Source organism: Telopea speciosissima, chromosome 6 (genome assembly GCF_018873765.1).
Source record: "Telopea speciosissima isolate NSW1024214 ecotype Mountain lineage chromosome 6, Tspe_v1, whole genome shotgun sequence".
Taxonomy (NCBI): Eukaryota; Viridiplantae; Streptophyta; class Magnoliopsida; order Proteales; family Proteaceae; genus Telopea; species Telopea speciosissima.
The window spans coordinates 67,071,627-67,086,975 of NC_057921.1; the positions used below are offsets into that span (position 1 = coordinate 67,071,627).

Below are 15,349 nucleotides of genomic sequence, written 5' to 3' on the forward strand. Positions count from 1 at the left end.
TTGAGCTTCCAACCGTAAAGCATTAGGTGGAGAGTGTTAAGAAAAACAACGCCCAGAATGGTGATTTGTAGAAGAAAAACGAAAATAGAGAGAGCACACAACGCACAACACAGAGATTTACAAATTCTCATAAGCCTATCTCAAAGAGATATGAACAATATATAGGAAAACCCTAACCTCAGAAAGTACACAAATGCCCCTAGCCCAAAAAATACCAAAAAACCTGAGCCGGACCAAAACATAACACATGGCTCAAAAGTACTCATTTCGAAGATCTCGACGATCCCAACACAATTCCACGCCAAGCCCCGCCATTTTCGGCATTCCGAGGTCGTTTCGAGGCCGAAACGGCCCTCCGAAGATCTCAACTGCACTTTCTGGACCAAATCAGGCTTCACCAACAACAGAGAACTCCTCATGGAAAGATAATGAAGGGGAAAGGACCAAGGAACCACGTGTTTTGATACTATATTGGAAGGTCTAACCTAAAACCTTAAAGCATAAGGTGAAGAGAGCTCCTCAACTATATGAAGAGACTAGAGAAATGAATAAACCGATGTAGGACTATAACTCTATTACTCCCAGCATAACATGAGATGGCTAATTAGTTGTTCCTTACATGGATGGAGAGTGGGTAGGGATCATAATGAGCAATGGAATTCACATTGATTCTCTCTCTCTCTCTCTTCAAACAAAATGTTGGTCTCTTACTGAACGGAGCCATCTACCGCCCTGCCTGTGTGAGTTTGCACGCCGGCCGCACTGGCAGGCGGAAGCAGAGGATTCAAATTGTTAATTTAATCATCTCATTTATTCACTAAGGAACCTAGATAACCTATGGGGTAAAAAAAGTGACCACCTAAACGAGAGTCGTTAATATGGCATCATGGGGATTCCTTCCCACACCCAGACACGTAATGAACCATGTGACCCGCATTGATAGTCTCCTTCGTCGAACAAAATGTGAATCCTCTACTGAATGAAACCATCTCCCATCTTTTCATTGTTTCCCCTCGCTTTGTTGTCGTGGGAAATCTTAATCGCTACTATATATTGCCTCATGAGGATAAAGGGTGGGCCAACGGTAACTACCATTCGTAAAAGGGAATTAACATAATCATCTCTCATATACTCACTAATGAACTCAGATAACTTTGAGGGAAAAAAAAAAAAAGGGTGACAAGCTAAACGAGAGTATTAGTAAAAGGGAATTGACTCTATCAATCTCAATTATTAACCAAGGAACTAAGAGAAATTCACAAAAGGCAAACTTTAACTATTCTAGAGTCTTGATGGTGGAGCATTAGGAGGTCCAATCAGCTATCTAAACAATAATTTATTTCTCCTTTATCTACCACATGCCAAATATTTGTGCCTTACCCTCAAAAGTATGCTATAAATTTGTTTCCCCGTAATTTAAATATACAGGAGTGTGGCCTACGCCAACACTCACATGAGTCTATCTCTCTCTTCTCCATATGAAAAGATACTTCTACCTTTTGTTTTAAGGATGAGAGAGATATACACATGGGAGTGTTGGTGTAGCCCACACTCCTGTACAGAAAACTATTTTCCATATAACAATTAGGATTTTCAAAAGAATAGCTACTAGCACAGCTGGCTTGAGGCTAGTACACCAGAGCCTGGCCCCTAAGAGGTTTTGAGTTAAAGGAATCGAGATTGGATTGGTTAATCCAGATTGGAATTGATTGAGATCGATCCCAATTCTGACTAGTCCAGCTTAGCCAATCATTGTACAGAAACTAGGTCCAAGACATGCTTTCGCCGATTTCGACCGATTTCTCATCAATCCTGACCAATTAATCGGGACTAATCTAGATCCCGATTCCGAGTTTATTAACCCTGCTGAAACCTGAAGAACTAACCCAACGTTAGGCTTTGTCGAGCGGTTCGGTTCAAACCCAATGAGGTACCCACTCCTTATCATTTGGTCCATAATGTCCAAGCCTCCAGGGTCAAGTCCCCTATCAATTTCGGCCCAACTCGATCCCAAAAATGCAGAAGCGGTCGCTCCGGAACAGCTGGAATCGAGATCGGTAATGGCCGATGCCGATACGAATCGGCTGATTCGACTGATCCGATTTCGATTTTTAAAACCTTCCTCAGGGACTTTTTTGTGCCTCCTGGTAATACGAAGTCGTTACCAAATTCTGATTGATTTGAAATTCTTGGTACCAGGAGCTTTGTTGTTCAGAATTCACGAGATAGGCCTCCATTGATTTCTAGGGTTTAGTCTGTCTGTGCGTTTGTCTGGTTTTGCCTGATTACTCCGTCGATGGGGGAGCGGGAAATGGAAGAAATGCCTCTACCCGCCTTATTCGAACAGGGGTGTAAGGTACATAACATGGCGTCTGAGTCCGGTGTTGATCAGGTAACTAGATCGACCAAGAGCATTTTCTCTAATTCTCATGTCTTTCGGACTGTTTGATGCTCTCTCTCCCCCCAATTGAGATTTAAAGGCTAATTTCAGGATTTACAGGGCACGCTAAGAAAGGGGTGCGAAGCTTTGCAACATTGTGAAGAAATGATGAGCAAGCTAGATCTGTTCTCCGCCAACGAGACTAAAGACGATATCAGCACGACAAATCTGAAATATTTGCTGGTTTTTTTTTTTTTGTCCTCTCCATACCAGATTTGGACTCCTTTTCTGAAATTATCCGATTGATTTATGGATAAGGAAGACTTCATGATTTATATGATATTTATGTTGTAAGGGAATTATGAAAATTGATTTCTGATCTCTGACCAAGCAATAATTACAAGTTCTGATGATATCCATTGATCTTTGTGGAGTCGGATCAGGATAAGCTGTTCTAAAGACTTCATGCTCTATATATTCCCATATTTTCATTCCTTGTTTCTTTTGTGTGTATCAAGTGTTATTGTGTTCAGCACAGCATATTAGTTTCAAATAATACTCTTATTCTTCTTCACAGGTGCCATTCTATCTAGTGGAGTTGAGAGAAAAGGTTGCAGGGGAGGACAGGATTCAGGTGCTTAAAATTTCCCAGGCAAAATTGAAGGTGAACGTCAAACCATCTCTGGAGGACCATTAAGGCTGTTTGTAAACTTTAGGAAGTAACACAATCAATGTGTGATTCACCCCTGGTGTGATTAAACATGATTAACAAAGAAACTTTAAACAAAAAACACCACACATTGCTTAATAATGTCCCAACAAGACTGTAAGAACCAGAGGCCCTACAAGCTCCAAGACTGAACACCACTTGTTTAATTTCATTCTCAGTGAGTATTGGTACTAGGGTCTCATTTCCAAATCCGGAACAGCAGGATAAAAAAACACTCCATATAAAACGGGTCTAACAAATTAAAGGTTGTATAAATTAGGGAAAATTACATGATTAGCTATTTTTGGGTTTTCATTTACAAAACTGTCCGCCCTATGAGTTAACAGAAATAGACAAAAACAAGTTCAGTTTTACAAAACTAGACAAAACTAAATTATGTTAAAGTGATCCGCAAATAATTTAGAAGGAATATCATATGGTTTCATACCTTGACAATCACACAAGAAAATTTGTCTTAAAAATTGTATATAAAGGGTTTACCTCCAAAAAAATAAAAAAAACATGTAAACAAAGTCTAGTTCTTCTGCACATGCACGTACATATGAGAGGTAACCATCAGTCCCATTTGTTGCCATTTATAAGAGATGAAAGATATTAATGGAAACAAAAAGGACTTCTCACATGTACGTTCACCTGCACATACGTGCAGATGATCCATTCTCGATATTTTCGTCCTTCATACCATAGGGGATGAGAGAATTATAAACCCAAGTCCAACAAGTCCAATTATAACATCACCATCGGTGGAGAGATTTTCACCATGGATGTAGGAAAACAAGAATGGTTCATCTGCCCATATTGAACGTACATCTCAGAGCCAATCACATGTTTATTTTGTTTCCATAAATACCCCTGTTCCCCTTATAAATGAAAAAAATAAGAGAAGTGGTTTCAGAGGAACCGAACTCAAAAATATCCTTCCCTAATCCAATTAGAAGGCAAGATCTCTTGATCGAAGAGATTCTCTCTTCACCACATGGGTGATGAGAAACCGGGTTTTCTTTTGTGTGTGCTATATCAGAGGTGAATGATGAGTCGATCCTTCCACTAGCAGTCCTTTAGCCCTGGCAGCTCACGTTAACCGTTCCATATTCACCATATACTAAACCACCACACTACGGACACCCAGTCCCCACCACAAGATACCAAAGCAAATCAATGACTTAACGTGTGTTGCTCAAGCCATGCAAGCGCTCACCCATCCACCCAGTGGTTTGGAACTGCCCACAACGCTTCACAATTAGGAAGAAATAAAAAAATAATGTCTCTAATACCCAAGATCAACCATGTTTTAACAGCAGAATAAACAAAAAAGCCGTCCCAAATTGCACTCAAAATCAAAAACAGACCACAAAGGGTGTTTGTTAAAGCATTAACCGTCCAGCGCCCGGCGCAAACACAAAGTAATACATATTTACAAGATCAAACACATTCCCTCTCCCCCTTTCCCCTCAATTGAGACCCCAAAAAACAACTCTACCATATTCATACACAACAATCCTACCTCCTTTGCCAGATGGTTCCTGTTTTTAATACTTAGCAAGCTCTTAAAAACTGAGTTGCTACAGTGAAGTACCCACTTTTTTTTTTTAAGCATAAGCAAAGGGAGGGAATAACAAAATATAACGAAGGTAAGAGTAAACCAATCTCTCTCATGTTTCAGTTTTCAACTCTGAATCAATGGATACAACTGTCCCATCACCCTCTAATGATGATGCTGGACCCTTGCTTCCTGTACCCATCTTCTTCACTTGTTGGCCTGAGCAGATAAGGATTTTCCTCACCATCTTGACGAACTCCCTAAGAAATACCACAAAAAGCAGTAAATTTAAGTTCAAAATAGCTTATGAACAACCAATCAAATGACCATGTTACATGATAAAAGCATTCTACTGGATTCATCTTTTCGATTACTTACTGCCAAGGATCATCTCCCAGAAGCATCGTGTCTCCTTCATCATCAGTGAACACAAGTTGCCATTTGTCCCGGTCACGAAGCTCTCCTTCAATCTCAAACATATCCTCCAGTTCAAATATAAGTTGATCGTACCCTTCCAACGCAGTCAAGTCAACAGCCCGACCAACAGCAATCCCTTGCATTTGAACCTTCAGAATCACAAATCCACTTTCTGTGAACAAATTATCAGATGAATGACACTATTGTGCTTCCTAATTAAAATCTATACTTCATGACCTCTTTCTAAATAAAATCTGTGTTCATCATGCACCTTTGATTAATAAACAACAGGTTTTAACATACCTTGATACGACTCCTGGTGGAAGAACTACAGAAACTCAGCTTGCTTTGACTCTCCTTTGGTGACACCTGTAGCAAACATTGTTTCTGTTCCTTCGAGACCTTTGAGAGGTCCGATTTTTGGTCTGAATCAGCTCCCGAACCAGCCAGTGGGGTCGATCCATCAATGGTTGCACTGGATACACTCATGGGACATGATGGTGTCTTCTCCGTAGAACCCGGGATATCTGGTATATTTACCAGATCGATCCCAAACAACCGGTAACCACTTGCCATCTCAGGTTTCTTCCTTCTGTCTACAGGATCAACCATCAAATTGTTGCTCAGCTTCGATGCGTCCACGGTAGAAAAACCTGGGAGAAACGAACATGAAATACCAGTTTTACGATCTTCAGCCGACTCCTGAAACAGATTCAGGGAGACATCCACTTGTGGAGATTGCAGCCACCCCCCATCCGTCCAGGTCTTCGAGGTACAGCTATTGCTGCTATTGATGAGGCTGCCCTTAGATTCTTGCTGCTTTGGATGCCACAAAGCTTGATTTTCGTTGCTTTGGGCTTCAACACCACTCATCTGTGTTAGGTCATGGGACTGGGTCGATCCAGGATACCAGTATACTGAAGCTGCAGAATTAGCAGCAGTTTCTACATCCAGAACACGAAAGTTTAAAACACATTCAACCCAGCAAAGGTAGAAAGGAAAAAGACAACAGGTTAAAGTTTCTCTCACCAAGTACAGGGGGGTCTATTGGTGGTCTTGGCCTTTTGTTCTTTACTGCAAGTGGAGTCAGGTTTGAAGGAGCAGAAGCAACAAAAGGATCAATCTCCCATGGAGAAACCCTCTCTGGTCTTTGGATAGGAGATGCAGGTTCATCCCATTGAACCTAGAAAGAAAAAACAGTTTAAGAACGCAAGTATAAAAAGAATACAAGAATCTTCCGAACAAAAACGTATGTACTGAAAGAAATTCCTACCTTCAATGATCTCCATCTAGAATCTTTCCACTGGGTAGAGACATCTCCAACCCCAACAATTGTACCGGTAAACCTGATCAACAAAAACAAGTTGAACATTAGGTGAAAGAAGGAACGAACAGCACAAAGAATTCAAGACCAAAAAATGTTCCACCGACAAAACAAAGTACCTTCTTTCAGGGGAATCTTCACCCTCAAATCGCATCTTGAATCTCATACCAACTGAAAACCCATTCTTAGCAGCTTCCAAATACTTGTTCAAGCCTATAATGAACTGACTCGTCCTAATGAAAACAACGAAGAGGAGAGATAAAGTAACAACAAAACAGTAAGAAGAACATCCCACTAACGTTTATTTGACAGCAAAAATCAACTCATAGAGGAACATTTCCAACCTTGGCTTGTAAAAAACGATAAAGAGGGTCTGAGTAGCTACAGCATGAGATGCAGTAGCAAGAACTCCAAGGTGCATGCTTTGGCTTGATATCACAGACGATGGCATGGTACTTTGTTGACGAGCAAGACGTCTAACTCCAACACGTAATTCTCCATTCTCCCCCCTATATAATCATCAGTCAGATAAAATTGGAACTACTACAAAGTATAACTACTCAAAATCCTGAAAATCAGAAAGCTGAGAGAAGATGTGATCATATTAAAGCCCTCTGCTCAAATACCTCAGGAAAACAAATGCATCCCCTGCAACCAATCTCTTAGAAGTGACGAACGTACTCCATCCCGTTGTAAGTAAATGCCTGCGGGGTTGACCTGGTACATTCAATTTAAAAGAGGTAGGACTCCTCAGTCATTTACATGTCCTCATACCACCATGTTTAATACTATTTGGAATGAAAAATTTAGCTTCGATTTGTTTGACTATGTTTCTGAAATAACTTGGACATCAATAACCAAAACCACAATATAATTGATATAAAAGAAAACAGAAAAATGGAACTGCAGGTACCTCTGAAGATATGCTTAAATCGCCACTCATAACCATGAAGATCCTTTGCAGTCAATTCCTGGGTTGGAGTTGGCTGGTTCATGTCCTTCAAGAAAAAAAGCCACAGTGAAGTAAGAAAACCACTAAAGGAAGCGAAGTAAATACGAAAAAACAAAATATAATGAGAAATACCAATGGAGGAAGGCATTCGTTAGCGTGTTTCCGAAGAACAGAGAAGCCGCCATGAGTACTTGTATCAGACGCAGTTAAAATCTTGCAGAAAGAGTGAACGGTGGGTCGCAGAGGTTCAGGAGTGCTTGGATCAGGACTCCTGGGCTCACTTTGCTGTAGAAATTATATCAGAAAACTTAAATTAAATTTTCTCCACTTGCAACTACACAATTGAACGGGTTGAAATTTGAAAAGTAAGTCTTACATCTAATTCAGGTTGTAAAGTAATTTGCGCGTAAACTTCATCGGTTTCTTGTTCAGCCTGGAAATAGTAGAAATTAGCAAAAATACAAAAAACCCAAAGAGAGAGAGTGAGAGGCGAAGTTTAAAAAGATGAATACCAGCAATTCTATATGTATAACACGACAAAGGATCTTCGAAGGAAGATTAAACATAGGAATTTGCTGATTCAATTCCTGGTTTGTTGATGCTTCTAGCTGTAAATTATCAAACGGGAAAAAAAAAATTCATCAGATGGGAAGAAAGATTGAGGACGAAAAAGAGTTTGATTCCAGAAACGAGAAACAAAAAAAAAAAGAGCTCAAATTTAAAAGAGATAGAGAATCACTCACTTGTTCCATGTGACCTTGCGGGAAGTAGAAAACCCTCTGGCCCAAACGAGGAACATCGACGAGAGGACCTGCACAAGCTCTCCATAGTTCTGCATAGAGTTCATCACCTACATAACCTGCCAAAGTCCAGGGGGAAAAATACAAAAAAAAAAAACCTAAGTATGCCCAGAAGCAACAGCATTACGACGTAAAAGCTCTGAAAAAACCCAAAATAGCATCAAGAGGAAGAAAAAAAGGGCCATTTCACCTGTATCCTTTCGTTCACTAGAGAAATTAGGCTGGGAAACCGACGAACCTCTGAAATTCTCTGCATACGCCATGGAAAAGAACTTCCAGTTCCCGAAACTCTTAAAACCACAACTCAAATCAATGAAAGCTCAACCGCTGACTTACGTAAACTCCTCTACCCCATTTTAAACTGAAGAGAAGAAGAATCCAAAAGAAGAAAACTTTGAATGCAAGGAGTAACGGCTTCTGAATTGAATAACCCCTTCCCCCTGACCTTCCCACTACAAAAGAGCTCACAGTAACGATCCCGATCGATAAGTAAAACCGCCAATCGCCAATAGCCACTCTTCGCTTCAGTTACAAAAACCTCTTTATCAGTTTCCAGAAAAACCACTTCGTAAAACCACTTTTCGAAAAACCAGAAACTCCTTTCTCTGTTCTTCTCTGCTTTGCTTCAACTTAAACCTCGTCGAGCTTGAAGCTTGTCACCCCCCTCTCTCTCTCTCTCTCTCTCTCTCTCTCTCTCTCTAAATCCAATCTCTGCTTCGCGCGAGAAAGAGGAAACTCAGAAAACGCCGTTACCGAATCCCGAAAACCACTTTCCACGCTTCCTATTATACGCCTCCCTTAACGTTACTCTCTCTTCAGTCCGTCTCTCTCTGTCTCTTTGTCTGGCGCGCTCCAGTTAATCCAACCCTTAACCATAGTTAAGTTTCTAACCATTCAATAGTTTGTCCGTATAGATGCCGTCAGGTAACGGTGGCGGACTTTTAATTTTGACTCTCTTTTAATGGCGTTTGTTATTTGCTGGTTGCGCCGAATGGTACTGACGGCGCCTTGGGATGGGCTTTCCACGCACTCGCCGTTACCGTTAGTTTACTCTCTATTTTACTTGTCGGCTTTAGGGCAGGCAACCCTGTTGGCCCATGTAAACCCGGCAGGAACTTAGCTGGTTTTTCTTCGTTCTTCTTTCTTCTCTTCTTTTTATAAAAAAGGATTCTGGATTCTTGAAATTATTGACTTATGGGTGTAACAGCCGGTTCGGTTCCAGTTGGGTCGATCCGGTATGGTGAAGTCTGACTTTCAGCCTAATTCATAATACTAAGGGTGTCAATCGATTCGGTTTCTATTCGGTTTAAGAGAGTGTTGTTGTGATCTAAAACCGAACCAAAAATTGAATGATTTTTGAAATTCGATACTCAATCGAACCTACTTGCTTCAGTTCGATTTTGGTTCTTATTCGATTCTAATAGGTTCTTACATTGTTTGGTTCTGATTCCCCTTACTGAATCCATATACTATAATAACCATAGGACAAAGAATGTCACCTGGTCTTGTGTTATGGCGTGTACCTATATCCAAATACAATCAAGTGCAAAATAACCGACACACCCCTACCTTTCCATGAGGACAGGGCAATCATTTCGCATCTGATTATATCTGGGCACAAGGTATACGCCATAGCACATGATCGGGTGGCATTCTTTATCAGTTTTGATTGATCTAGTTTTCAACCGGTATGGTGAAGTCTGAATTTCCGTCGATTTCATGATACCCCAAACTGAAACCGGTCTATTAGGAAATCGAATTTGGTTTGATTGAGGGTTGTTTTTTCGGTTTGAGCAGTTAGGTTTTGTTTTTGACATACTTTTGTTGAACCGGAAGAAGGATGACAATTACGTAGGTGAGCCATCCACGTAGGATCTCAATATGACACGTGTTTGAGGCCATATCTTGACATTTAATGAAAACTTTTTCATTTGTTGTGTGGGGATCATAAGGTACACGCAACACTAATGGGGCTGCGACAAGTTTCATTTATAGAGCCGTACCACCACACCGTGGCGTCCATACATTGGGCCCTACCGAGCATGTTCTAGGTTTGACGTTTCCACCTTTTCTTTTAGTTCGAGCAATGAAAGCGACGGAAAACGGATCGTCACATTCCAGAATCGCGAAATGAAAATGTCTTAAAAGCTCATAAGTTGTTACAGGGAGAACGAAATTACAGTTATGTCCACCACGGTTCAGTTCTTACGTCTAAAACTTCTTTACTTAAGAGCTCAAATACACCAAAAAGGGCATTCTGGTCATTGGATAGTTGGGTAAGATATTTTAAGGATGATGGACATAGGTGGAGAGTTTGGCGGTTCGTTGGATGGTGGGGGGAGTATAAAAATATCTTTTGCCACGTGAAGGAGGATGGTTTTGACCGTCGGATTAGGATCTGTAGGAGAGATCAGGAACATCCAGTTAGGATGACGTGCAATCTGGGGACTGGTGGAATTCCCGAACCTGCAGGCCCACATTTAAATAGGGCCATGTGTGTACCGAACCAGAAAAACTAAACATATTTTTGGACTAGAAAACTACAAAAAATGAGGCGAGAAGAGGAGATGGGTCTGGCCACATTTGTTTGTCCGTTACCGTTAGGAGAAAGAGAATCTTTATGTGTGATGCTTCTTCTGATAACCCTTTTTATTATAATGGAGTCCGAATTGGGGCTTCCCAATTGGGACAACCACCTAACCTCATGATCCCATTAGGGTATCATCTCAATCTCTTCAGTTTGGTGTGCCTAATTGGTCAAGATCAAATGCTTCCAAATTTGAACTAATTAGACAAATCAGGTGTTTCCTGCACTGCTCACATGTAGCTAGGGTTTTAAAACATAGAATTGGGATTTGGATCGAATCGATCTGGATTGAAATCAGTGTGTAGATGTGTAATCCTAGTTTTGATCCGATTTTTAGATCATTTTTTTTTTTTTTTTTTTTGTTGGTGCGAACAAGATTTACTAATGAGAATCATATGTACAGTCAGTGGCTTCAGATAAACAAAGATCATCAGGCCATGGAGTGGTAATCGGTCAATTTTTAGATCCAATTCGTACTCACTTTTTTTAGTGTCATTATTACTCTCACCTTATATTGTACGAAGTCGATAAAACCCCCATTACTTCTCGATACCCTCTACACATCATCCGAACCCCTCCATCTAGAGATGCTCTCTAGATCGTGGGTGAAGAAAAACTTGATTCCATGTAGCAGACCCATATGGCTGGGAAAAGGCTGGGTTGATTTGAGTTTAATTGAGTTGTATGCACTATCATGAATATCAAATCTAACTGCATTTCTACAAATTTTTAGACAAGAACATCCTAAATAGAGGTCTTCAATTAGGTTCTATAAGCATACAACTTGGACCTTTGACCTATTAAATATCAGAATTCGACTACCCACGAATCTAAGGTCATCATTACTTTCTCTTACATGTTGAATGTCCAAAATACCCTTCATTCTTTCTTAGACAACCATCCAAATGCCCTTTAAAGAAACTAAAGGTTTAACATTGGCGAAGGAATTCCTCTTTCACATGGCTTAAGAAAAGAACGAACCATTAAAAATAATGTCCTTTAAAGAAACCAATCATTTTACATGACAAAATAATAAATAAAATATAATGTATCTTTACGTATACATGTATTTAAGTGCACGAGAAGATAATATATTAATTCTTATTTACAATAACGGAAAAACTTTCCTCATGACGATAGAGTGCAATTTTCCCCAAATGGATTTTCTGAAAAATGTGGGTCCCATGTGGATAATACATTTATTCAGGATAGCCTTATTGGTATGACGTGCAAATTCCTTCCCACACTAGGGTCATACGGAATCCTCTCCGTTACAATAATTAGTGGGGGAGTTGAATCCAAACCAGGAATCACATATATCTCTTTCGATGAAATACACTTTATTTTTGTCCTTAAGATAACTGACATATTGACATAGTATATACATATACGTATACGTATACCATCAATCTTGGAGCAAGCCAAGTGATAGTAACATATAATTATATGATATTAGAACAAAAATAAGCTTAATAATACAAAAAGGAAGAAGGGTCGCTAAGATGCTAGAGGGCAATTTCCCACCTATGAGGGGGTAGATAATTGAATGGTTCATCAAGGAAGCATTGCCTTGACCGTCCACCTAATTTGAACCACTTGGAGTGCTAATGCAAACAATTTTGATGGTTAGACAATTCTAGAAGAAGACCAAACTCAACTATTCATATCACTCTAGGCATCCATCACCACTTGGTTGGTCTTTAAACAGCATATTTGTGTTTGCGTGTGCATGATTTGTATGTATGTGTGTTTGTTCTCGCGTGCATATGCTAGTCTTTAAATAAAGGAAAAAAGCTCCCCCACTTCATTAGTATATTATTGTCTTCTCACATAGGTTTTTTTTTTATTATTATTATAATTATTTTCTCTCTCTTATCTTGATCTTGTGGACCTAAATGGATTATACCTTCCCATGTACCACATTGGTATGGCATGGGAGGTTCCTCTCACCCCTCTCCCGACACTAGCATCGCGAGAAACCCTCTCCCTTAAGTAAGAAAGGGGGGGGGGAAATAGAATTTTAGAAGGAAAGTGGGAAACTATAAAGGAATAATGCAAATGTGCATCTTTGAAATTTTGATGGATTTTATCCTTCCTTTTTCACACAGGGAAGAGATTAAGAGAACAATTAAGAAAGAGGAAAAAAAGGTTAGAGAGGAAAGAATAGAAATTACTTTTTTAATCCCTAAAGATGGGAATAATTCGTGCAGCAAACCGAAAGTTTGATATAGTCCACAAGAGGGTCTTGATTCCTTCTTAGAAATTCTTTTTTTCATATTGAGCAACTCATCCTCCACCCCTTCCATAAGAATATTTTTCAAAAGATTCCTTCAACCCTACACTTCTAATCTAGTGGTGTTAATTATGAGTTAATCTTCCCCACATCTAATAATAATTTATGATTCAATTATTTTTTATTTATTCATTGGTTTCTCTCTCATCATATGGTGATGGATCCATAACAACAGTGATCAAAGAAATAGATGGTTCATTTGATCTATCTAATCTTATTAGATTGTTTTTAATGAGAGCTTAACATTTTTTTGTGAGTCCACATCAGCAACAATTAATATAAATTATGTTACTGATACGGATAAGAATCCTTAATTTGGATGTAAAGAACTTTTAAGTCTTGTCTTGATAGAGAACAATGGGCAGGATTCAAGAACAATGAAGAATGAGGTATGTGTGTATGTGTCTTGGTGTGGGTGTGACTTTGTCCCTAGGGGACCTATAATTATTAGGTCTAAACTAAGGTTACATTTTGAAAAAATACAACCTAATCCCTTTGGCTCCATGCTCTTTAATAGTAAAACAAAAAATGAATGTGCCACAATCTTGGATTTGTTAGGGTTTTATAGCTCCTGCTGCCACTCGAGGGTTAAACACAACTCTCAGTCATTCCTTGATGCAATATATATTTATAGGGGATTCTTCCCCCCCCCCCCCACCGTGAAAGAGGTATTCCTTCACTATGGGCGTTAATAGAGGAGTGTATTTTTTGAATTTTGTCTTATAAGAAATAATAATAATGACCCTAGATTTGTGGGTTTTTCTTCTCTCACATTGGAGGAAATCAATAGAAAAAATTTGATTGAATTAACCGTGTTTTAGAGTGTTGCTATCTTGCCCTCCCACCTTGACACAAGCATTCCTCTTAGATTTTATTTATTTCATTTCTATCATCAACCATTTCTTAATCTTCAATCTAACCTTCCTCCTCTTCTCTTTTTTTTTTTTGTTTTTTTGTTTTTTTGTATGGTATCTTACCCGGAATCTTAAAAAATTCTTCCAAAGTTCCAAATACTTTGGATTGTTTATATAACTTTTTCTTCTCATTGGAACATGTTAAAGCTAAAACATGATTAAGAAATATAGGGAAAGAGGGGAGAAAAGGGATTAGAGGAAAAGTGAATAGAAATGAGCCCATGACCTCCTTTTAAAACCTTGATGTGTAATATTATCAGCCAACAGCTTCTTGGAAGCTTCCCTTCCATAATATGTCAAAACAAATGAGATCAGTGAAGCACTAGTGGTTTTGAAGGCACAACCCATGTGGAGACCAATTTGATTGGCTTTATCCTACAGAAATATACACACACATGATACACCACACACAAGCACTTAAGCTTAAACCACTTTTCTTGTACTCTCAACCCTTAATTTGTAGTCACCTAAGGATTTAAGTATAGTTTTTTTATGTGGGTTAAGAAAAATTAGATATGATAATTAAGGGGTATTTGGAATAGAGGGTTTGATTAAGATTAGTTTATATGAAGTGGGTACCCTAAAAAATATCATATTAAAACAACCATTTGGAGTTGGAATCCACTTTAAAACATGTGAAGACAATCATGGGCAATTGGAACTTTAAAGCTAAGAGTGGAGTTTTCCCTCCATCAATATGATATATAATTAACTTTCCAAAATACTTAGCAACCATAGTTTATAAATTATATGATATATTAGTATACATACTACTAAGGGAGGACAAGTGGGTTTTTGGTCCCCTCCCCCCCCCCCCACCCCCCCACCGGGTCATACAAAGGGTACCTTTATTTTGACCTTGTTTGAGGCTTTCTCAATCGTTGGATTGTAATATTAGGACTTGTTTCTAGTGTCTATGGATGTGGGTTTTCTTTGGCATAAGAATCTAAGGTCCACAATACCCTTATTTATAAGGGGGAAGGGTTCTTTGAGCATAATGTGTTTCTTGCGTCATCTTACATCAAAGTTTTTTTATGCATATTTAAGAGAGAGAAAAAAATAATAAAAAAATACATGTGTGAGAGAGCATAAATTAAACGCCTGAGGTTTAGAGACAGTTTTCCCTATTTATAAATTGGGAAAAGATTTTTCAGACTGTCAGTATGGGAATGAATCTCTGCATGCCACATCAATGGGTGTCTTGAAAAAAATATTATCCATATAGGGATCTTTATTGCCTATGGTTTACTATCCGGTACAGTTCCTACAATTCCACCCCCTGATCGAATACTCTATCTGAGTGGGGTCCACCCCCTCTTGTTAGAGGACTGTAGGAATCGTACCAGACAGGGAATCGTAGACGATAAAAATTCATCCATGTAGGACTTACATATTCAAAATAAGAGAAAGAA

At 39.1% G+C, this 15,349-nt stretch overlaps 2 protein-coding genes across 2 annotated transcripts; one reads left to right on the forward strand and one right to left on the reverse strand.

The window, feature by feature from the left end:
* The first annotated feature begins 2,179 nt into the window (after window positions 1-2,179).
* LOC122666084 (PP2A regulatory subunit TAP46-like) lies at window positions 2,180-3,077 on the forward strand. The gene is made up of 3 exons (XM_043862192.1): window positions 2,180-2,392; window positions 2,501-2,623; window positions 2,958-3,077. The coding sequence occupies exons 1-3, from the start codon at window positions 2,297-2,299 to the stop codon at window positions 3,075-3,077; spliced, it is 339 nt and encodes a 112-aa protein (XP_043718127.1). The 5' UTR covers window positions 2,180-2,296.
* Window positions 3,078-4,430: 1,353 nt separating this feature from the next.
* Window positions 4,431-8,543, reverse strand: LOC122664688 (auxin response factor 11-like). The gene is made up of 14 exons (XM_043860631.1): window positions 8,334-8,543; window positions 8,087-8,202; window positions 7,856-7,951; window positions 7,720-7,776; window positions 7,476-7,628; window positions 7,305-7,389; window positions 7,018-7,108; window positions 6,736-6,900; window positions 6,511-6,624; window positions 6,341-6,413; window positions 6,097-6,250; window positions 5,371-6,011; window positions 5,029-5,216; window positions 4,431-4,910 (listed from the first exon to the last, which is right to left on the reverse strand). The coding sequence occupies exons 1-14, from the start codon at window positions 8,404-8,406 to the stop codon at window positions 4,763-4,765; spliced, it is 2,154 nt and encodes a 717-aa protein (XP_043716566.1). The 5' UTR covers window positions 8,407-8,543; the 3' UTR covers window positions 4,431-4,762.
* Window positions 8,544-15,349: the final 6,806 nt, after the last annotated feature.

Coding starts and splice junctions, on each gene's coding strand:
- LOC122666084 (XM_043862192.1), top strand. CDS start 2,297: ATGGGGGAGCGGGAAATGGAAGAAATGCCTCTACCCGCCTTATTCGAA. Junction 2,393..2,500: donor CTGAGTCCGGTGTTGATCAG/GTAACTAGATCG, acceptor CAGGATTTACAG/GGCACGCTAAGAAAGGGGTG. Junction 2,624..2,957: donor CAAATCTGAAATATTTGCTG/GTTTTTTTTTTT, acceptor TCTTCTTCACAG/GTGCCATTCTATCTAGTGGA.
- LOC122664688 (XM_043860631.1), bottom strand. CDS start 8,406: ATGGCGTATGCAGAGAATTTCAGAGGTTCGTCGGTTTCCCAGCCTAAT. Junction 8,203..8,333: donor TAGTGAACGAAAGGATACAG/GTGAAATGGCCC, acceptor GGACTTTGGCAG/GTTATGTAGGTGATGAACTC. Junction 7,390..7,475: donor ACGAATGCCTTCCTCCATTG/GTATTTCTCATT, acceptor TTTTTCTTGAAG/GACATGAACCAGCCAACTCC.